General features: G+C 38.3%; 1 protein-coding gene across 7 annotated transcripts in view; it reads right to left on the bottom strand.

Moving 5' to 3' along the window:
* The window catches only part of PAXIP1 (PAX interacting protein 1), a 60,824-nt gene that overhangs the window by 32,430 nt on the left and 4,650 nt on the right, over window positions 1–23,744 (bottom strand). For 2 of the 7 annotated variants that reach the window (XM_037735418.1, XM_017519755.1), the window contains exons 2-7: window positions 23,385–23,519; window positions 17,995–18,038; window positions 15,391–15,454; window positions 10,654–10,816; window positions 7,855–7,968; window positions 42–671 (exon numbers count right to left, since the gene is read on the bottom strand). In XM_037735418.1, the coding sequence (XP_037591346.1) occupies window positions 42–671; window positions 7,855–7,968; window positions 10,654–10,816; window positions 15,391–15,449 (966 nt within the window). In that variant the 5' untranslated portion in view covers window positions 15,450–15,454; window positions 17,995–18,038; window positions 23,385–23,519. Of the gene's footprint in view, window positions 1–41; window positions 672–7,854; window positions 7,969–10,097; window positions 10,198–10,653; window positions 10,817–15,390; window positions 15,455–17,994; window positions 18,039–23,384; window positions 23,520–23,744 lie in introns of those variants that run through there. The other 5 variants (XM_037735428.1, XM_017519749.2, XM_017519765.1 and 2 more) reach the window with 4 other exon arrangements.

Here is a 23,744-nt window from a genome sequence, read left to right as displayed (position 1 = left end):
AAATCCAATATTGAAAATTTTTTTCTGAAAGAGTGACTTACATGTGCTACATTTGATGGCCGGTTCATCTGCTGAATGTCAGCATTATTAGTAATATTCCTCAATGTCCGTACAGCTGGGCTCCAGGTAGCTATCATTTCTGATCTTTCAGAACTTTGGAGATTTTGTCCAGAAGCCATTAAATTAGCCCGGACCTCAGGGGGCAAAATGTTACCTGGAACAGGTGGGACATTAGCACACAAGTTAATCAACCCAGGTTCCTTTCCCTGAGGCAGCCTGCGTTTTGCTGCAGCTAATTGTGGGACTTCGGCTGGGGTCCAGTTTAAATTTCTCTCCTGTTTTTCCGGTGATGAATCTGAAGAGTCATCAAACATCAATTCCCCTTTAGGTTTTTCAGTGTTGGATTTGGGTGAAAACTGCTGGTCACCTGAAGGAGACCCCTCTTGAGAGCTGGCAGGGCTTGACTTCTCATCTGTACTACCCTCATTCTGAGAATCTTGTTCCTCATTTTCTACTTCCTCCTCCTCTTCCTCTTCTTCCTCTTCATAAATAATCAGACGAGGATGATAAGATGCTTCGTCCTTTTTGGTTTTCTCTGATACGCAATCCAGAACCCAGTCAGGAGTCACAATTTTAATACTTGCTCGCTTTAAAGCACATTCGTATTTCTCCTATGAGGAAAGCAGAAACACACACAAAACAAAGCTGTAAATTTCATCACATTTCCTAGAATTATGCGTTTTAGAAAAAAACTCAGGAGAGAAATGCAGTTGAAATGTTGAGCAACTATTATTGCCATTTTAAACATAAGGAAAGTTTGATCTTTTAGACAGTGGACATGAGGCAAAAGTTAAAGCGAACCATACGGCAGTGATCGTAGGAAGGTCTCATGCCTACAGTAGTAGTCTTAAAAGACTTGGGTTAAAATTAACTTTTTTAAATGATATTTTAAGTACAAAAGTAGACCTAGTAATCCTATGGAAAATTATGAAATGAATAACTGCTATCTAAGTTTTTATTGATGGATAATATTTAGAAATCTAGTTTTCCATGACGGTTAAGTAAAGTAAAAGCGTGGCAGAGTGTCGCCAATGTATCACCTGCACTCGTGGAGCGTGGCTGACTTGCACTGAACAGCTCTATTCACGATCCAGTATTTATGGGGCTCATGCTATATGCCAAGCAGCACTAAGGGATGGAGACACAAAGAATGCAAGAGTCTCTGACCTAACAAGGCTCACAGTTTGGTTCTAAAGAGAAATTAAATACGAAATGCAAATACAATGTAAAGCCAGTGCTGAATCATGTGGTGATAGACTGGAAGAGGATCTCGTTAACATAAGTTGGAGGACACTGGAAAGCCCCATTGAAAGGTGAGCTTTGGCTGGGGCACGAATGGTGACAATTTGCATAAGGAAGCAGAAAATATAGCCCAAAGGAAAATATACATGCCTGGAGTAGGATGTATGTATGGCAAGCCTGAACAGAGGCCTTTCCTCCAGTAAAGGTTGCAGAATATGGAGGGCCCAGGAGAAGGAATAACAAAGAAAGAGAAAATACATAAAAAATGCTAACTAAGAGTAATACAACAATAAAGCAACTTTAACATAAATGAGTTTGTAAATTTGGCTTTGCTTTAAAAGCCTACACATAATAGCAATTCTCTAGCAAACACAAAATCAGGGCACTAAACTAAACTCCACATCGCGTTGCAGAGCCCCCAAGGCAACACTTCCAATTTATGGGTGGAATAAGAGTCACACGGGATAGGGAAGCACTGTTCATCCAGGAGGCGCAGATCCTTGCAAAGAGTGAGCTGTGCACACTGCTCAGTGACTTAACCTGTTTTTGTGAGGCTGTTCTTTCTGAAACCTTTTTAAAATACAAGAAAAGCCTAGTCATGGGAGATACCCATGAATAAGAAGCTAAGCAAAGGAAAATGGATGTAATCATAATCACACTGACTAGAGAGGACCACGATTAACATTTTTAGGGTATAGCTTAAACTATTTGTCATAAATATATACGTACATATATTAAAAGGGCAAAGGGAAAAAACATAGTCATAGTGAACAAATACTTTATGATGTTCCTTTTTCACTTACTATATTGTGAACAACCTCCTCCTATGACAATATGTATACTTTCATGCTTGTCTTTAACTTTTTAATGTACATTTTCAAACACAGGCCAAATTAGAGACTAGCATAATAATTCCCTTGTACCTGTTACCCAGTTTCAATAACCGGCAACCCTTTATAAACCTTGCTTCTCCTTGACTTTGTTTATGAATCTCAAATTGATAAAGACTTTCTAAACCACCATAATTACCATAGCAGCAAAATGAGCTATGATTCACCTCATCCTCAGGCCCTCTTCACATTTCCCCAGAAGTCTCAAAGGCTCCCCCAGTGTTAGCCACATAGTTATTTCCAGTGTTTCACTACTAAGAAAAACTGGAGTTACATTTCATGACAAATTCCTAGGTTTTGGTGTTGAGGTTTGAAAAGTAATATAGATTAAAGGCTTCATTGCTATAACTACACTTCCCTCCACAAATACGCTATACCAATTACACTTCGAAAAGCTACGTAAGATTAAGAGTATATCAATTTACCTATACCCTTCATAACAATATGTTTAATTTTTTTATCCTAAAAACCATGTTGTTCTTAAATATTTAAAAGCATAAAATTTTACAAAGATTTCCCCAGATGATAAATACAGATGATAAATTTCTAGTAGAGATTTTCAATTTCTGAACTACCCATCCCAGAAGATCTTCACTGTTATTTTAGGAAAATATAAAGTCCAGGTACACAGCAAAATACTTATGAACTAATTATTGAATACAAAAATATCTGCTTGATTAACATATGATTATATATAATATGGTTTACATGTTACTTTTCCAAGGTAAAAAGATATTTGCTGAAATAATAAAATATGAAGAAAGTTATTTTTAATTCTGTTTTAACAAATACCAACACACACACACACACACACACACACACACACATACACACACACCCCTCAAAACTATTACCGTGAAGAGGAGTCACTGAAAATTTTAGATATAAAAAAGAGAATTTCACACTTAAAAGGCTGGGATACAGTAGGCTCTTGAGCTCCTAGTTTGTACAGAATGCTGACATTCCACATTTCAGAAATAACTTGACTATTTCCTACAGAAATCTAAGTAAAACATTTAGGTAGCCTTACTATATTTCACTCAAGTTTTCTCTCACTTTTCACAAGACAGGTAGTTTTTAATAACTGAAAGACAGTAACTGTTTCAACAAAGATGATTTCAGAGCAAAGCAACGTTTAGGTGCCTTTGCCTGAGCCAATTTATCAGCTACATTATTCTAAGTTTTGTATCCTCAAAACTTCTAACTCACTAAAGGCCAAGGACCTCGAGAGTGAACCATGTCCCCTCTCCCCAGCAACTAATAACCATACCCTGTTTCTGTTGGCTTTAAGTTATAAATTCTTTCACTCTTCTCGGTTTGAAACTTTTAAACTTCAGTGGTGTAAAAGGTAGTTTTATTATGCCATTTGCACAAGTTTTTCCTATGTGCTCATTAAAAAAAAACAAAAACATTTACTTTAAAAAGAAATGTTATTTTTGCGTATAGTCAGCTGGTCTCTAGCACTCATATAATTTATAAATTAGAAGAAACTATTTAAATTCACCACTATTAGGTTTACAAATTTATGTCTCAATAGATTACAAAATACAATAATTTACGGGAATGATACAGTCTTTTTAAAGGGATTTAATTTTTCAAATATTGTGGTTATTTAGTTATATAAGCCACAGATGTAATCAATGAATTAAGAATATAATAGCTAATTATAATTTACATTAACTTAAAACCATTTTGATTTTATAAATAGACTATGCCAGAATATACAGTTCCTTCAGTTCATTTTATAGACTAGTGCTTCTCAGCCTTCAAGGGGTGAGTGAGGAAGAACCAGGGAAGAGGCGAGGTGAAGCTGGGAACACCAGGCAGAGAAGGGTGCGTGGCCAACCGTGATCCAACAGGAATGAAACACTATTTCTTAAAGACAACAAGCAGACCTGAGGAGGAAGTCCAATCTCTCTCTTTTTGGTCCTGTGATCTTACCTGAAAGTAACTCAGTGACACTAAAGAGTTGTTACTACTCCCTGAAGTTTTGGAAATTTATGAGAGCCTTATTTTATTTGTTACAAAAGCTGGCGGGGAGGAAATGGTTGAGGGAATGCTAAGTCCTACAACGATCAAGACAATGTTGCATAGTCGAGAAATTCTCCTGCAAACATTCTGATTATGTACCACCACTCATTAAAAAATATCTGGAGGTATATACATTAATCTTCCAGAAAAACAGCTACCAAAAAAATAAAAATAAAAGGAATTATTTCTTATTCAAAAATTTACTACAAGTTGATCAGTTTTTTAAAACTGAATTTCATAAGAAAATATTACTAAGGGCAATGACCACTTATTACAACAGATATACAACATTAGTCTTTTTCTGCAGCTGCCATATTCATGATTGTAATATATTTTTTAAAATGCTCACACATGTAAGTTATACATATACATTTTATTTTTACTTTTTTGAAACAGAATCTCACTCTGCTGCCCAGGCTGGAGTGCAGTGGCACGATCATGGCTCACTGCAGTCTCAGGCTCCCAGGCTCAAGCAACCCTTCCATTTCAGCCTCCTAAGTAGCTAGGACCACAGGCATGAGCTACCATGTCCAGTTAATTTTTCATTTTTTGTAAAGCTGGGGTCTCACTTTGTTGCCCAGGCTCGTCTCAAACTTCTGGGCTCAAGAGATCCTTCCACCTTGGCCTCCCAAACTGCTGGGATTAACAGGTATGAGCCACCACTTCTGGTCCATGTAATGTCTTACTACTTCATTGTCTTCTCAGGTAGCTATGCTTGAGCATTAAAAAAAATCCTGTATGCTTCTCATTATTAATTGCTTTCTTTCTCTTTCTTTACATGTGGGCATTATGGCTTCTTAAAAATTATCTAAGGCCAAGCGTGGTGCTCACGCCTGTAATCCGAGCACTTTGGGGATCCGAGGTGGGCAGATCACTTGAGGTCAGGAGTTCAGGACCAGCCTCACCAACATTTGGTCTCTACTAAAAATACAAAAATTAGCTGGGCATGGTGGCGGGTGCCTGTAATCCCAGCTACTTGGGAGGCTGAGGCAGGAGAATTGCATTAACCAGGGAGGTAGAGGTTGCAGTCAGCTGAGATCGCAGCAGTACACTCCAGTCTAGGCGACAGACTAAGACTCTGTCTCAAGAAAAAAAAAAAAAATTATCTAGGAACAGTAATGTGTGTAAGAAAGGGGTTAGAGAAAGGAGTGGTGGGTATCTGTGTTTCAGTTTCCTTAAGGGGACAGCAGGACTTTCTTCACAGTATGTCACGAGCAGCACTGTACTGGCACTTAGTAAGTGCTCACTAATGGGTGCCTATTAGTGTTATTTTTATTACCGGCACATACAAAATCTGCTTTTAACAAATATTTACCAGTGCAGAAGAAACCAAGTAAGCATTACAATAGTAGTTCATTTTTCCCTATGTTGAATTAGTTCATTTAAAACTGGGAAATTAAAATTGGAAAAGCAAAAAAAGACTTATCTTTCTTTTCAAGTCCATAAATGAAATCAAGAATGAAGAACAAATACGTTACATAAGACATTATAACTCCACTATTGACTTAGATAATCTCTTTATAGATGCGTAATACATGTACACATATCTTGTTTAATATCAACTTTTAAAATACATGGAGAATTTGCTTCATCTAAAAATAATTATAGTAGCATGTTTGTTGTCTTATTCACAAGCATGTTTTAGCCAAATAAAATGATTTCTTTTAAGTGCCACTTTGTTGGGATAAATAAAGGTTAATTAAAGCATTTATATATAGAACTTGCGACTTAGATATGGTTTTCCTTACAAATAAAAGTTTAAAAAGATTCCACTACAAACTTAAAAAATTAGTCTAAAGTCAAGACATTCTTGAAAATATACACTATATCCTAAAGCCCAAAGAGTTACTAAGGACTTATCACCAAAATATTTTGGAAGGGGGAAAAACCCTAAATTAAAGAACTAGAATTAAAAAGTCAAAAACAATTCAAAACAGCTTTGACAAACACACTCTGTTCACATATTGCCTCTTAAATCACAATTCTGGCTCAGTTAAAAAGTTAAAGATTTCATTTCCCCTTCAAATTATGTGAAAATCAAATTTTTGCTATAAATCAACATTAATGTAAAAAGAACCCACTATTTTAACCAAAGCATACTGTTTATCACTTAAATTGTTATGCAAAATGGTTTTTTACTTAAAGAGTCATATATTTTCACAGAAAGAGTTTCTGCTTGAATAGTGTGCTTACTAAGTTACTACTACTGAACTCACCAGCTCCAAATCTCTACTGCTGTAGGGAAACTAGCATAATGAACAGCAGAACACCTTCATGAATCACCTCTGATGAGTTTCAAAGATTGTATAAAAGGGAATGCTCTTGGCAGGGTAAGGCTTATACCAGCCCTCTACTCTACATCTTACTCCAGTGCCTTTGCCAGATACTGCACACTTTTTTCTTCTAGATTTGTGATTGGATACACTCAGATTAAATAATAAGATGAAAATATTAACTCAGACTGAAAGCAGTTTAAAAAAATGAAGTCAATGACTGATACATGGAAAAAATTAAGTAGTCAAAAGACTTTACTACTATAAATATGCTAAACTTGATTCTCAAATGTATAAAAAAAATTGTTCATGAAAGGGAAAAATGTTATATTACTTTTTTATAAAAAACTATGGAACTGTGGTTCTGAAACTTGGGTATGCATCAGAATCACCCACCAGAAGACCTGATTACACAGACTGTTGGGCTCATGTGATGAAGTCTGGGAAGGGGCTGGACAGGCTGCATTTCTTTTTGTTTTCTGAGACAGAGTCTCGCTCAGTCGCCTAGGCTGGAGTGCAGTGGTGTAATCTCAGCTCACTGCAATCTCTGCTCCTGGGTTCAAGTGATTCTCCTGCCTCAGTTTCCTAAGTAGCTGGGATTACAGGCACCCACCACCATGTCTGGCTAATTTTTGTATTTTTAGTAGAAACGGGGTTTCGCCATGTTGGCCAGGCTGGTATCAAACTCCTGACCTCAACTGATCCGCCTGCCTCGGCCTTCCAAAGTACTGGGATTCCTGCCATGAGCCACCATGCCCAGCCAACAGGATATATTTCTAACAAGTCCCCAAGAAGGGCAGATGCTGCTGATCCAGGGACCCCACTTGGGGAAGCACAATCCATATGACCACATCACTGCTCAGGGATGAGTGCTCTGTGCTTATCAAGACAAAAGTCATTTTCATATACTCCAGATGATGAAGAAGGGAACAGATCAAAAGGCATGGTATGATGTTTTTTTAAAAAAAACCTTTCACCAAAGGCATGGTATGAGGTTTTTTTTTAAAAAAAAAAAAAAAAAATGGTGAAGGGAACTAAAAATACATTTTTTTAACAAATAAAAATGAACAAAAGTTTTACTGGATTTGAAAGGAAATTCTACAGATTAATAAAATTTTCCTATTTTCCCCATGAAACAAAGCCAGATTTCATAGTATTTAGAAATGTTATATTTGGCTTATAATTTACAGTCATCTCACATCTTTTGTATCATGAAGCCGGATATAAATAATATAAACCAGTATAATCAGTTTTTGTAAAATGAAATATAATAATTTAAAAGAAGCTCAAGAAAGACATGCGATTTCTGGAAATTCTTAAATGACACACAAAAAGAAGGTGGCACAAGAAATGCTTACCCCCTTCGGCTCTGGAACAATCAAATGCGTGCATTTCTTATTGAGGGTTAGCTGGCAATTCCCCCCATAGAACGTAACCAAAGCCCACAGGGCACTTCTGTCTTCAGATGACACCTGATAGAAAGGTAGAAAGAAGGCTTTTACCATAAATCTCAACCTGTGCATGACTATACTTTCATTTTAGCGATATACTGCAACAATTCTGTTTCTCCCTTAATAAAATTAACCTAAGACTATTTGTGGAAAAAATAGAGAAGCTCTTAGCTATCTGCTTATTATAATAAAAACTTCTATCACAATAGTTTTACAGATATAAATTACTTATTTTGCCTTGGTCACCAAATGAATTTAAAAATATTTATATCCACATTCCAAAAAGCAGAATGGAGGATTATTTCAGTCTATAACAAAAATAGACAGGGGAAAAAAGCAGGAAGAAGTAGTACGCCATTCCAGCTTTCATTTGTGTCACTTTTGAAAATGTTTAAATACAACAGCAATACCAAAATCGTATTTAGAAATTCCTTTATGCTAATGGGTAACAAATACCAATTATGAAATGAATAAAATAAAAACAAAGATAAAAATACAGTGGCTTATAAGTTCAGGGGAAAATGTAAATATTACTTAACACAGGAAAGAAAGAAGGCAAGCATAAAAGGAAAAATTCTTATGCTTGCGCGGTGATGAAGTTAAGACTCCAGATACAATGGCTTATGTGGTCGAACAGGCTTTCACTGTAACAATAAACAGCTACCATTTATTGCCTGCCTACTATGTGCCAGGAACTGTGCCAAGTGCTTTATCTATGCATCTAACCCTTATAACCACGTGAAACAGGAATCATTAGCCCCATTTAAAGATAAGGAAACACTAAATCACACCTAATAATTGGAAAAGCTGGCTTTTAAAACCCAGGTCTGTCTATACCCAGGTCTAACTCCAAGCTGGATCTTTCCATTGTTCTCTAGTGCTTCTCTAAGGGCAGTTACTGATGGGAAAGTCAAAAGTAACTTCTTAAAAAGTGAAATTTTAGAGTCTGAAAAGCAAAAGAACATTTAAGAAAAATAAAGATATGAGCATTATTTTCTAAGATAATCATTTAACCAAGTAAATTTTTTCTGGATAAATTTATTGTAAGTTGAGGATTATAGTTGTTGAAGAATCCTGAACTTTGTCTCAAGTTAATTTTTTAACAGTACTGATAATTGCATGTTAATCTCTTTTTAACTGCCGGTATGCAGCTTGACAGTAATTTAGCATTCTTCATCTACTCTCGTGCATTTTACAAACATTTCTAGAAATTATTTTGTATTACACACTGCTCTATGAATATTAGCAGAACATGTTAGCTTTCTAAAATCACCTTTCAAATCATTATTTTATATCTTGTTAATTTAGTAAGTCAATGTCAATTTCAGAAGACCGGACCAGGTTATTTTTATTAGAGGCTTTCACAAAAACACTTATATCCTGCCGCTTTTGGAGAGCTGAGATTTAATTATATGATAATACAGATTAATCCAATGAGTCATTATATAATCTTTATTAAAAATGAAATTAAAAAACATAATCTAGAGATGCCTTTATTACCAAGATTTGGCTATGCGTTCAGCTAAATATTCTTTTTATTTCACTGACTGAAGTAGATCTAGTCCTATACCCTACTTGGCCTGTATCACAGGCGGAGACCTCAACAGGGTGCAGTATATTGCTGTGGAAAGAACATCACATAGGGAGGAATGAAGGAGACCTGGAATTAATACAACGCCTCCAATAACCAGCTTATGTCAACTTGGAAAACTTCCATAACCCAGCTTCTTCACTGATGTACGTTTGGATTAAATGACTTTGAACATCCATACCCGCTCATTTAATGAATCTCCATCAGCACCATTAATAATTAAGAATGCTCTTTCCACACCAAAATGTTAACAATAGTTACTTAGTGGTCACAGGATTATGGGGACATTTTAATTTTCATTTTTATACTTTTCTGTATTTTCCAAATTTTGAAAAGCATTAATTTTATAATTGGGGAAAGTGCTTTTCTTTTTTAAAATCCATCTTTCCAAAATACCAATCTTATCATGTTGGCCAATAAACCTTTGATGTCTCCTCAGTGCTGTAAGGCTAAACCCCAAAGACTCCCCTGTGGTGTCCGGGCCCTTCCTGTCTGGCTGGCTCCTAACCACCTCCTCCTGCCCATTGGCACTGCCCCGGCATGCACCTGCAGTCCTCACCATGTTCTGCTTTCCCTGTGCCCCGGCCATGCCTGCCCTCAGCCCTCCTCCTCTAAGACTCGGCTCAGGTAGCATTACCACTGTACTCCCACAGCAAGCTGGACAGAAATCTAAATACTTCTTACACTCTACAACTATCTGCTTGCCTGTCTGTCCTCCCAACTATACTCCAAAGCAACCAGGAGCAGAGGACTAGAATTTCAAGTCTGTGCCCCCAGGAATAAAAGCTTTCCTTTAAACCAATCAGGAACACTCCCTTCTCCTTCAGGCCTCACCACCCCCAATAAAACACTCCTTGATTCTAGCTTCCAGGATTTCCTCCTTATCCAGTCTTAATTATGAACTCTAACACTCCTTATTAAAGAGTCTTAGATGATGTCCTAAACTTCTCTGAGATTTGTCATAGTACCTAGTACAGTGCAAGGCACATGGGTAGGCAGTCAAGAAATACTGTTGATTGAGATACAGAATGGAAAGGACTTTTTAGTCTTCTAGATTTAAATCATGACCTGGCCAGGCTCTCCATTACACTCTTGACCTATTCCCCAAAACCTACCCAGCACATTACAACAGAGGCCTCAGCCTGCATCAATACCGGGTCAGAAGAAGGCAGATGATCTCTGTGCTTCCCAACTTCTGCTGGACAAGCTCCCTTCCCTACCTCTCCCTGGGAGAGCTCTGGAAGACTCCAACAAAGAGCTCCAGCTTGTATCAACACCCTGACGGGGAAAAGACAGAAGGTCACTGAGAACCACCAAGCAAACAGTCCTTTTGTAAAGCTGGGGTCCTGCCTGGCGTGTGCATGTGAGCGTCTGTGCGCATGGGTGTCCCAGTGTGCAGAAAAGGTGCAGATCCCTCTGACAGTCTCCAATTAGTTCAGAATAACCACCATGAGCACTCCCTGTTTCTGTACCTGGTGCCCACTTTCTTTTTTGCGTATGTTGCAGCATAATGTATTTGCCCACGGTCTGTTCCCTCCTAGACTGTATGTTTACTGAGAGAAATTGCATCTTAATTAATGTGTACCCCTTTGCACAGCTCCTGTCACAAAGGAAGTGCCCATCAAGGATTTGTTGGACCAAAGTCCCTTAGCTGCACACTGTACATGTTTGTTAACATATCTTAAAACCAAAATAACATTTTTTTTTAGCAACCACAAAATATTCGTGCTCCCAATGCACTTTTCTTAAACTATTTCCAGGGTTTCTTCATAGAAGTGACTATTAAAGTCTTCCCCATCCCTATTTGCACAATCTTTCTCAACTTAAATGCATTTATTTTGCCCCATGACACACTGGGGACATCAATTCATCATGCTAAGTGATGAACTGCGGTAAGTGTAGTAAGCCCATAAAGATCATACTAATTCTGGACGGTGAATTTTCTTATCCACTGAATTCACTAAAAGGATATAAAACACTATCAAAGATCTTGCTAACAAATTAACCTTTTTGTCCATTGACCCAGCCACTCCCCTTGATAAGTTTAGCACCAAGGTAAAATTGGACCTTTCATTTGACAGTGGGTGAGCAGTGCCTCTGTCCAGTTTGTCACCAGCAGGGCCCATTCCCAGACCACACAATCAAACGACACTATTCCACTGCTAAGAATCAAGCTATTCATGTTCTCTGACCAGTTTGCTCACTCAGTTGTTTCTTTATGAATATCCATCTTCCTATTCCCACAGTGGCTACCCCGGTGACTTCATCATGAGAACCCAACATCTACTTAGACCCCTCAGCCTGCGGCTGAGCCGGCTGATATTCCTGTATCACTTTCTATCATCCTTTCCCTCCTCTTCCTGGGTCACAGAATAGGACTGAAGATACACACAAACCTATGTACAACTACCTCCTACCAATTTATGTTCTAAATCTTTACCTAGGTTGTTGTTACTTCCCAGCAATAAAAATAAAAATAATTAAGTCTGATTTTATCTTGGCTTCTAAAAATAGTATCCTGCTCCTCCAGTATCTTCTCTGTTTTCAAGCTCCTCCTTTTATTCCTCCCCAAATCTCTCTAACAATGCCTGCTATCCAAGGCTCGGTTCCCAGTTATCTGCTCCTCTCTCTATTTTGCTCTGCAGGAATTTCCTTCACACCACAGGATCTCCAAGTTCCTACACTTCCATACCTGATCAACAGCCCAAAGTGTGTTTCAAACCAACGTCATCATCTCTCCTCGCCAATCAGGCTCCTCTCTATTTCCCAGCTCCATCAGTGATGCTGCCACTTTACTGGTGCTCCCCTCCTGAAACAATGACATAATCTTTGGCTCCTGCTCCCCATGTGAAGGCATCCGCCATGGGATCTGGCACAGGGAGGTATACAGTAAGCGTCGGCTTCTCATTCTTTTCACCACAGCACCCCACGTCCCCAATACCTGCTGAGCCCCACCTCTTGCTAAGTCCCATGTTGTACTTGCTACGCCAAATCCAACCTCCATTTGTTAAAACTCCAGCCTCTGTCCTGCCCTGCAAGTCATGCCCAGAGCTCCTAAACCAGTTTACCTGCAATGATCACAAGTGATTCTAATTTGGTCTGCTTTTTTGTTTCCCAAGTTTTCTGAGGTAAATATTTGTAATCCAAAATTAAATTATGAGGAAAAAAAAGAGCGATGAAACATCCTGCTACCTACTTTACCCACTTCAAACTCATATACCTTGGTTTCCCATCATCTCTACCCATCTACCTGCCTGACCACTTTTTCTCCTACATGCCAATGCACACCCTTGGCTGACACTGATGACTTCTTACCCAGCCTCTCGTGCACTGCTCATTCTCCCTCCACCTTGCGCTATGCAGAATGCCTTCCTCCCTTCCCCGTTTCCTCCAATCCTGCCGATTCTTTCCGGTCCGCTCAGACCTGCCATCCTCTCTATCAAGGCTCCTTGCCTCACAATCCAGACTAATGCCCTCTTTCCTAAGCTCATACAGTCATACCTGTGCCCCTCGTCATACATGTATCATGTATGTATGCCTATGCTATAACCTGATTTATTATGTCTATTATATTACAATCTATTACAAATATAAACTCTGTTAAACATAACTATTAGTTCTTTGGAAGACTAATAATATTCTCTGGTGCAAAACTCATAGTTAATATTTAACAATGTCTAATAACCTCATTTGAAACTCTATAATCATCTTATATTCACATACTTTTGTTTTCTTATTTATTTCACCAAATCAAATCTTCAAAATCCCATGTCATTGTGACCTTCATCTCTGAAAAATGCCCACAGGACTCCCTGTCCCTGTCCCAAACTCAGCGTGGCCCTTCTTCCTCTCTCCCTTTCTTATTCAATTGGAATCTTTTCTGGATAGTTGGCTCTGAGTCTCTGAAGCCCAGAAATCCAACCAATGCAAATAAAATTAAATTAAAAAATTCTATTTTAGCCAAAGTACACTGTGTTTATACATAAGTAGTAATGCTTTCATTTTTAAAACTTTCCTGATACGTTGATTGTAAATTTGGAACATACAGAGAAGTAGAGGAAAACAATAAAAATTACATGTAACCATAGCACCCAGCATTTAAAGGTTTTCTCATTATAGCCAACTTTAAAGATTATTCATGTAAACATATATTTATAACAGATATGAAAAAACATTGCAAAATACAAATACCAACAAAATTCCTGATAAAGAGATTTTAAAAAAAGCCAATTTTGCTATTTGAAGGATCTCCATCAAACTGATGTCACAAAAACAAAAACAGGATTTTAGAGAACTTCCAGAATACAAGAGACACAAACAAAAACACAGTAACCACAGATAAATTTACTTATTGCTTGGACAGAGGAGAGGGATCAAGATTAGACTGGTAATATCCTTTGTATTAACTGTTGAGCCTGGCCAACAACCTAACAACACTAAATCAGATACTACCCAGCTCCATACTCGTCTATCACAAAAGCATAAGGAAAAGCAAGATTATGACCAAATTTCCTTCCATCTCACCTAATAACTTGGTTGGATGCGCCCCTGTCTCAAAGGTGTGTATAGAGAAAGATGACGAAATACTTTCTCAAAGTACCACCTATGTGCACCAAAATGACAGCCTTAGATAAGGACTGTCAGGTCAAGTGAGATGAGATATTCTATGGTGAAATTTTACCTTCCTAAGGACCACTGATTTTAAACAAATTACTCCATGTAATTTTAAAAAGACTTTAAACAATAACAACTTGATTTTTTTCTAATAGTTTTTTATTATGATTTGAGGTTTTTCTTAGCTGGGGGTTAGAAAAACAAAATACAATAAAGAAATATTAAATATTCAGATATCCAGAACTAACCACTGTTAACATTTTGGTTCCTCATTTCAGATATCTCTTATATACTTTATTTGGTTGGCGTAATATTGCACATACCCAAGCTATGGCCTGCTTTTGCCACTTAAAACATTTCCCATGTCTTTACATGTGTTCATAAAACAGAATTCAAAAATAGCTAAGCAGCTAGACTACTGTATATGTATATATAATAGGTTTCTCAAACATTCTCAAATAGTAGATGATCTGATGGTTTCCAATTTTACCATCTTACAAATAATATTTATAAGTAAGTGTGAGCACCTTTATGTGTCAGTCTGTCTTTACTTCTATCAACTTGGGATAAGTTTCCAAACATAACAGAAATGCAGGTGAAAATGAAATAAGTATTTTAAGGCTCTTGACACTGTTCCCCTTTACTAGGAAGCTGCTGTACTGACTCCCCTTCCCGCAGGCAGGAAGCTTGAGTGTCTGTCCTCAGCATCTCCACCAGCACTGAACACACTATTACAAATTCGATGAGCAAAAATTCTTATCTCATTGCTATTAAAATATTCATATCTTTGATTATAAAGTGTATCAAATATTTTGTTATAGTATTAGTAATTCCTCTTTATAGCTTCTAAATTCATTTCTCTGCCTTATCTGTTAAGGTCTTTTTGATTCTTATTGATCTGTATGATCCCTTTATTTATTAAGAAAATTCTTTGCCTGTATTTCGAACTGATTTTTCCTTATCTTTTAATTTCATTTTTAATATTTTTTCATATTAAAGTTTTAATATATAATTTTTTAAATAAGAAAGACCATTTTCACCCATCAGAAACTTTAAATCTTAAAAGCAAGCATGAATATTTAAGTAATTTTAAGTGTCATGAGCTCATATTAAATATAAAGTCAGTTTAGGAAACAGCTTCTCTAAAACAGGTTAACAGAGAGCTCATAAATCCAATCATACAAAAACTCAGAAGTGTCACATATAAATAACTGAGGACTAACTGTAACCATGCTTACCTGAGAAAGGCAGGCAGTGATTCCAAAAAAAGTTTGACATGATTCTGGAGAAAAACCATTTACTCTGTTTGACAGTTATTAAGATTACAATGAAACAAGATCAGTGCAACCTATACTTCACTAACAGATATTACCCACCCCCTCTGTCCCCACTCAGTCCATTTAGGAAAGAGACAGACTTAAGACAGCCAAAGAAGAGTACAGGGCAGAACGGAATCCAAGAGAAGTGGCTGAGTGCTCTTCTGTAAAGTACATTTTGAAATCTAATCTGTCCACTTGTATCATAAATCAAATGGATAAAATATACTTAACAGAGGGAAGCCTTTTGACCTCTGATAGCTAGCTAACTATAAACACATGTATAAACACACACATACATATACACGTACATACACACATATGGCATAGCAGTTATTTTAAAAGCAAAATTAAAATGTCTTAAGTTTCTTTTAGAATGAAACATTGTGACTGCTTCTGTTGCACAGTAGGAAGAATCCTTCATAAAAGAGCTTGATTGAGCTCTAGCTTTATTATCTCTGCTAACTTTGTGAACTTAGGCAAGACAACTGTGACCTTCAATTTCCCTGTTTTTGAAATAAAAGTTGGAACGTCTAATTCCAAAGATGCTTCCTATTTCTAAAGCTGATCTTAAAAATTCATTCAAAATCACAAATGAGCACTTACTACACATCACACACTGGGAATTTAACAAGGCACAAGGCAGTTATGATCTATATGTGCCTGTAATTCATAGTCTATTCAGGGCAAACAATGACTGTTCTTGAATAATTTAGAGTGTGTAGAATTCAAAATGGGTTAAAGTATCACTTCTCTTTCCCTATAGTAGAAAAATATACATATTGATATAGGTGAATCAAGAAAAAGATCAGCTTAAAAATTCTATTCCAATTTTGAAGTCTCCTATAGAGGTATACAGATGACTCTTATAAATACTTGAGACTTCCCTGACTATAAAAAACTCTGTAGACTGCAATCTGATGCCTTCAGCCCCATTATCCAAGACCTGTTTCCATCCTCTTCCTACGTTAGCTCATGGACTTTCTTCTTCCAAAGATTTGGGGAAACATTAACAAAGGCAAATCTCAGAGCACACTGACTACCACTAAGTCTCTGGGGCTCCCTTGTTTGTTCTTATGGATAGGCAAGTAAGAGGTCAAAGAAGATCTCAGCAGCCAGGCGCGGTGCCTCACCCCTGTAATCCCAGCACTTTGGGAGGCCGAGGTGGGCAGATCACGAGGTCTAGAGATCGAGACTATTCTGGCCAACATGGTGAAACCCCGTCTCTGCTACTAATATAAAAATCAGCTGCGCATGGTGGCGTGCACCTGTCGTCCCAGCTACTCAGAAGGCTGAGGCCAGGAGAATCTCTTGAACCCAGGAGACGGAGGTTGCGGTGAGCCGAAATCACACCACTGTACTACAGTCTGGGCAACAGAACAAGAATCCATCTCAAAAAAAAAAGAAAAAAGATCCCGGGTTCTTACAGAGTCTTATGCGGAGAGTAAATGATCTAGCACAGCAAAATGAGCCTCTTAGCTCTATTCCCAATCTTTTTCACTTCTTATAAAAACAATAACGATATAAAAACAGGAGTTAATTTCCTTCAACTCTTTACGCTATGTACAAGAAAAATTAGAACCTCTGAGGTCGAGTTGCTAAAGTTCTACACATCCTCCAAGAACCGCTTGTAGAGGGATGTTTTCTGTCTCTCTGTGGTTCTCTATAAATATTTCATTATAGTAAGTTTCCTTCCATCTGCATTGATTCAATGGGTAATGAGGGCATTCAAGAACTGCCTGGCATAGCTGCAAAATAAAATAAGAGCACATGACACAGTATCTTGCCAGGTCTAAAATTTTAGCAACTGTATGGGTATCAGGTACTTGCAAAAGAAATAATTTCCACAAGCAGTTACACTTGGAATAACAGTCCAGTAAAGCATCATCCTTTTAGGATGAAAAAGGAGCCACCAGGCCTAGAGGAATAAACAGCAAGGCTGTAGAATGCCTCATTTCTGACTCCTGACACAATGCCAGGGCAGGTGAACATCCAAGAAATGCTCCATGAGCGAAGAAGGCAAGCAAGGAAGCTCCCTGAGGGCAGAAATGCTCTTCTGCACCACTCTATTTTCAGTACTTAACCCACAGCACACGTGCACTGAATTAACACTCCTTCTACCCAATGCAATTAAAAAGATTAACAATGTATAAAACTAAAAATTTTCTTCTCATGTTTTCTTCCCCCATTTACTCTTCAAACAATTCATGATTTGATTCACATAGATTTAGAATTTTAGTAATATTCCTCATCTAGCTATCACCACAAAAGCTGAGGAGAACCAGAACTCCTGCCTCCAGCTCCAGCCTAAAGCTACTTGTCACAGCTGAGCCCCCTTTCAACATGAGTAATGACAAGGATCAGGTACATAAAATTTGAAACAGGATGGAAAATAGAAGGAATTTAAGATGCAGACAAAACAATCTGTCCTAACAAATGAATCCACTTTTCGCTCCGTAACTATAATTTCTTTCAGTCCTAAATCCAGTTACCCTTTCTCTCCTCCCCACTCCGCAAAAAGGATACGGCAAAAGAGCTCCACACTGAACGGACAGAATCACCCAAGAAGGCTGAAAAAGAAAAGATTAAATCAAAAAGTATTCTCAATTTACAAGTGGCATGTTATTATTTTACTAGTGGTATTCTTAGACATTAAAAGGCTCTGTTGTTATAACGTATTTTAAAACATCCAGATTACAAGTATGTATATTCAAACAGAAATATTATAGTCAAAGATTAGTTACTAATGCCCAAGATGAAAAACCTAATCATAGAATGAAGTACTACCATATTTAAAAAAAAATATGTATAAACATTTAAGCTTCAGGTTTACACACTTATTACTGCTGACCCCATGACTAGAAGGACAGGGGAACTGCCACCCATCCTGCCCCACCACCGCCTCCACCTCGTCCAGAGCATAGACAGCCCCTCATCTGCTCCTTTTATGAATCCCAAATTCAATCAAGTCCAAACTCATGAGGTTTTTGTTCGTTTAATTTTTATAATTACACAAATCATTATCCTGATAGCTCTACTTCACGAAATTACTATCTAAAAATGTTGTAATGCCCCCATTACTACATTCTGGAAGGCAGCTCATTTCCAGAAACTTCAGTCAACTGAAATATACATATATACTCATTACCCACCCATCAATTCATTCATCAAATATTTATTGAGAATCTATTTTATGCAGAGATGGTACAAGGCGCTAGGGATATAAAAATGAAAAAGAGAAAAGCAGTCTTTGCTCTCCTGCAACTCATTTTCCAAGCTAATGATCTCCAAGCTATTTTTGTTATGTACACCTTAAATAAATTTCAGACAATGAATTGCCGCCCTTATCATTTTTTAGATGACATCTACAATTTTTCAGCGTAACTTTAAATAAGCATATTTTCTATGAGAAGAGGAATATTAAACAATTTATGAAATAAAATAAAAGATTGGCAGCTATACCTGGGATAATTATTTCATGATGATTTGACATTTTACCAGAGGTTTTAACTAAGTTATTGGATTAGTTAACCGAAACCTGAAAGAAGGCGCTTAATCCTCATCCAACATATCTTCACATTTTTTGATAGTCCTAGAAAAATTCCAGTTAAATTTTAAAAAATGGGCCAGCATCAGGAATCTGTATCGGCCTTGACACTTCTGAACTCAGGACATCTTCACGTGGGCCAAGCTTTCCTCTCAACAGCGACTCCCAGAAACCCCTCTCTGCTCAAGCTCCCATGTTTGAGTGCTAAGAGAAGAGTCCCAAAAACCAGTCTTGCTAGTCCTCCTTTTGTCTGGTGAATTTTCAGAGCCTGGGGCAATGCACTATAAGATTAGGATGGGTGGTCTGATCATTCCTGCGTAAAGTGGGAGGGGGCCGCTGCAACCACAAGTATGTTCTCAGGCAGCTTTAGGAAAGGCCAGTCTGGAAATGTATCAAATTACAACCATCCATCCGCTCAGCACACATGCTGAAAATCTCCCCCCAGGGAGCTTGGGTAGGGTATTCCAGTTTAAAGACTGCTGGCTATCATAAAGTCCCATCCAAGCAGAATAGAATCACTCTGAGGCCCTACTTGAGATAAGTTTAGATAAAGTAATGAAAAGATGGGAAGTAGGCCACAGTATGAAGTAGAAATGGAGAACTATAAAAGCAAAGTAATAAACAACTATTTATCCCAAAGGCAAAGAACAATATATAAAAATAAGCCTGACCAATCCCAGCACTTTGGGAGGCCAACGCGGACGGATCACCTGAGGTTAGAGGTTTGACACCAGCCTGGCCAACATGATGAAACCCCGTCTCTACTAAAAATGCACAAATTAGCCGGGCATGGTGGCACAGGCCTGTAGTCCCAGCTACTCAGGAGGCTGAGAGAGGAGAATCACTTGAACCGGGGAGGCAGAGGTTGCAGTGAGCCAAGAAAGTGCCACTGCAATTCAGCCTGGGAGATTCCGACTCAAAAAAAATTACATAAAATAAGCCCACTACAAGTCAGCAAAATTAACATTTCCAATGATGCCCGAAGGCCACTGAGAAAAATACCTCAATTAAAAAAATAATTTAAAAAGTTTTGGTGCCTAAAGAAGCAAGGCACCAAAGTTTTAAACATTTATAAAATTCAAATATGTAAATGATAGGTAAACTGTCACTGTGCATAAAAATGCCTTATTTTTAAAATGTATTGTCAAACTTTATATCAAGGTAAAGGCCAAGGGATATGCCTTAGGGAACCAGGTCTCAGCCTTCTGTCAGCTGAATTCAGACTCAACCATTAGCAGCAGGATTCAAAATAAGACAGGCCCATAAGGTTCAAACTAAGAATATTAGGGTTTACTCAAACTATCTTAGAGTGAAGGCAAACTATTGGATCAGCTCCGAAATACTCTACCACCTTGTAATGTAACATAGTAGTCCCTGGACAATACAGGTGCTGCCACAAATTACAGGCAGGCTGGAATGCTACTGGGTACAGATGAAATGTGTCTGTCACTCATTTTAAAATACCATAGCCAGAGGGGGGAAAAGCTGGGTTCCAATACAGTAAACTACCTTGGCAAAATGATGATAATCCTAGGAGCTAACTGCTAAATTGTACAAGTAATGGTATTTTTCTTTAGCCTTATTATATACTGACTTTCCCAGGAATGTGAATACTGTGTAAAATGAAGGAAGACTGCTTTGTTTAGCTCAGAACTTTACAGGAATTGATGACCATTCTGAAATGCCACCTCACAGCAGCGACCCCACTTGGGGGGGTGTGAGATCAATCTGTAATTGCAGCAGCTACAGGCAGTGACTGCATATAGAAGCAGCCATGCCCAAATGTTTACACAATGAAATATATACTTATTATTTACTTTCCTTTTATTTTTCCTTCACATTTCAGTTTGGACAATTTATATATATGTATTTTAAAGGCTGGCTTACCTATCGATTCATTTCTAGATAATAAGAGGGGTGCTAACAAAGTATTTATTTCAAAAAGGGGGTTTGGGGCCAGGCAGGTTTAAGAACTACCTCAGACAGTTGGCCTGGCAACAATAACCCAGGCCCCAAGGATGTGTTAGTAAGATTGCCCTTTCACATAAAATCTGCATAAGGTATGCAAAGCCACTTTAATGAGACAATAGCTCCAGGCTATTGTCTGAGAGAAAGAAAGTTTGTAGGAAGGGGAAGGGACAGGGATACCGTCCCTACAATCAGGACAATGAAGCAAGTCAGGGATAAAAACATGGTCCAAAGAAGAGGGAGCCTCAGCTCAGGACCTCATCCCTGTGGTAAGTCACACAAAGGGGCTTTGGGTAAAGGAACCACGAAACCTGCTGATAACTCAGTCTTCACAAAGGGTCTGCATCCACAGTGGCTCTGAGCTGGCCATGCTGAAACAAGCCCACGAGTGCATGAACGTGACTGTTACCACCACAAATTCAGAGTCATTCTGACTTCTACAGCAGTCTCGAGAGTCTGGTTTATAAACAGCTTCTCTTGAGATAGAGCCACTTTCACATTTATTTTCAAAATTCGAGTTTGTGGCTAGGCGTGGTGGCTCACACCTGTAATCCCAGCACTTTGGGAGGTCGAGGTGGGCAGATCACTTGGGGTCAAGAGTTCAAGACCAGTCTGGCCAACATGGTGAAACCCCGTCTTTAATAAAAATACAAAAATTAGCTGGGTGTGGTGGCGTACGCCAGTAATCCCAGCAATCCCAGCTAATTAGGAGGCTGAAACCCGAGAATAGCTTTAACCTGAGAATAGCTTTAACCTGGTAGGTGGTTGTTGCAGTGAGCAAAGATCATACCACTGCACTCCAGACTAGGACAACAAAGTGAGATTTCATCTGGAAAAAAAAAAAAAGAAAGAAAAGAAAAGAAATTCAAGTTTGTAAGCCTATAAGGCAGTTTCCAAACCTGGGTACTGGGGTACTGGGGAGATCACCACTTCCCAGAAGCCAGGTGGCTTCTCTAGCCCTGCAATTTGACTTAATGGCAATCTTTCTATTTTTTTTTTACCCTATTTCTTTTTTTTAAGAGCTGGTGTCTCACTGTGTTGCCCAGACTGGAGTCCTATAGCTGTTCACAGGTGTGATCACAGTGCATGGCAGCCTTAAACTGCTGGCCTCAAGCAATCCTTCCACCTCAGCCTGCCAAGCAGCTGGGACTCTAGGTGAGTGCCACTGCACCAGGCTGGCAGTCTTTCTTAATTCCTAACACTGTTATTATTAAATCATAGTAACTTTCATACTGATTTCTTTTTAAGGCAAAGCATTTAATAACATAAAGAGGGAATAAAATGGTCGTGGTATAGAACTATTTTAAAACAAATACTTAGTAGAGAAGATCTGAACTAAAATGGAAGCATCAGAATTACAACATTTAACACATTTTTAAAATATACATTTCAACAGAAGTCAACTAACTTATTAGCCCTAACAGAGTAGTACAGCAGGTAAACAACATCTGAACAATTCTCCCACCAGCTGAATCCCCTATTTTCTGTAATAAATTACCCATCGGTCAAGTTGGACACAGTGCAGTCGACTATTGGGTGGACAATGTGACTAAAGGTCACTGTGACCCTTGTCAGAAAGGAGTTCAGCAACGCAGTTAATGGGGGACTCCCTTCAGCTAACTGAAAATCAGCACCACTTGCCACAGTGGGGATGGAAAGTAACTCGGTCCTAAATGTCACCTCCTGACAGGCCCTAGCCCGCTTTTTGAATCAAATACACTCTAACGATAATTCAAACATCCATGTGATTGAAGGCATCAGATCTGTTTGCCATGACAGATTGCCTTGGCTTAGAAAACTTCCAGGCAGTGGTCATATGGTGAGTTCTGTAGCAGGCATAAAGGATGACCTAGAATTACTTATGACATACCGAAACCGTTGCTCTACCTTGGTTTAGCGGAAAGGGCCTGAAAGTAAGTAAGTTACTGAGATGTTAAAGATGTCAACAGTTATCTGGCAACTTTCCACATAAAACGAGACTTTAGGTCTGGGCACAGTGGCTCATGCCTCTGTAATCCCAGCACTTTGGGAGGACAAGATCGGATCACTTGAGATCAGGAGTTCAAGATGAGCCTGGCCAACATGGCAAAGCCCTGTCTCTACTAAAAATACAAAAATTAGCCGGGCATGTTGGCAGGCGCCTTGTAAGTCCAGCTACTCAGGAGGCCGAGGCATGAGAATTGCTTGACCCCTGAAGGTGGCGGTTGCAGTGAGCCGAGATCACACTACTGCACTCCAGCCTGGGCAACAGAGTGAGGCCCTGTCTCAAAAAAAAGTAAAAAAATAAAAAATAAAACAGAACTTTAGCAAAGACCCTGAAAAGAGCTATACTGAAACTTCAATGCAGTGCCTGCATGGTACATGAGGAAAAGAAAGAAAACCAATTGTATTTACTACTGACCTTTACAACAGGTAAATCAAAGACTTCCCGAGCTTCCCCAACCTCCGGATTGTCCCCATCCTCTGAGATTATGTGTGAGGCTAGTGCGTTGTAGGAAACTTCCTTCGCTTTTCCAGCTTTCAGAAGCTGAATAACCTAAAAAGCAAGAAAACCCACACAAGTTAAAATGGACAGTACTGTACTGCACTCTTGATTTATATAAATAATTATTGGACATAATGAAAATTTTTAATAAAATACATTGTATTTCCCACATAAAAACTAACAGCCTTTTACTCTGAATATATGCCAATGAAACTTCTGGGAACAATAAAAGGCAGCAAATCTTGATTCACTGACCAAGTAATGGAGGCTATTGTG

Source organism: Cebus imitator, unplaced genomic scaffold (genome assembly GCF_001604975.1).
Source record: "Cebus imitator isolate Cc_AM_T3 unplaced genomic scaffold, Cebus_imitator-1.0 Scaffold20, whole genome shotgun sequence".
NCBI lineage: Eukaryota > Metazoa > Chordata > Mammalia > Primates > Cebidae > Cebus > Cebus imitator.
The sequence above is the reverse complement of the archived record's forward strand: the minus strand, read 5'-3'. Positions and strand labels throughout refer to the sequence as shown.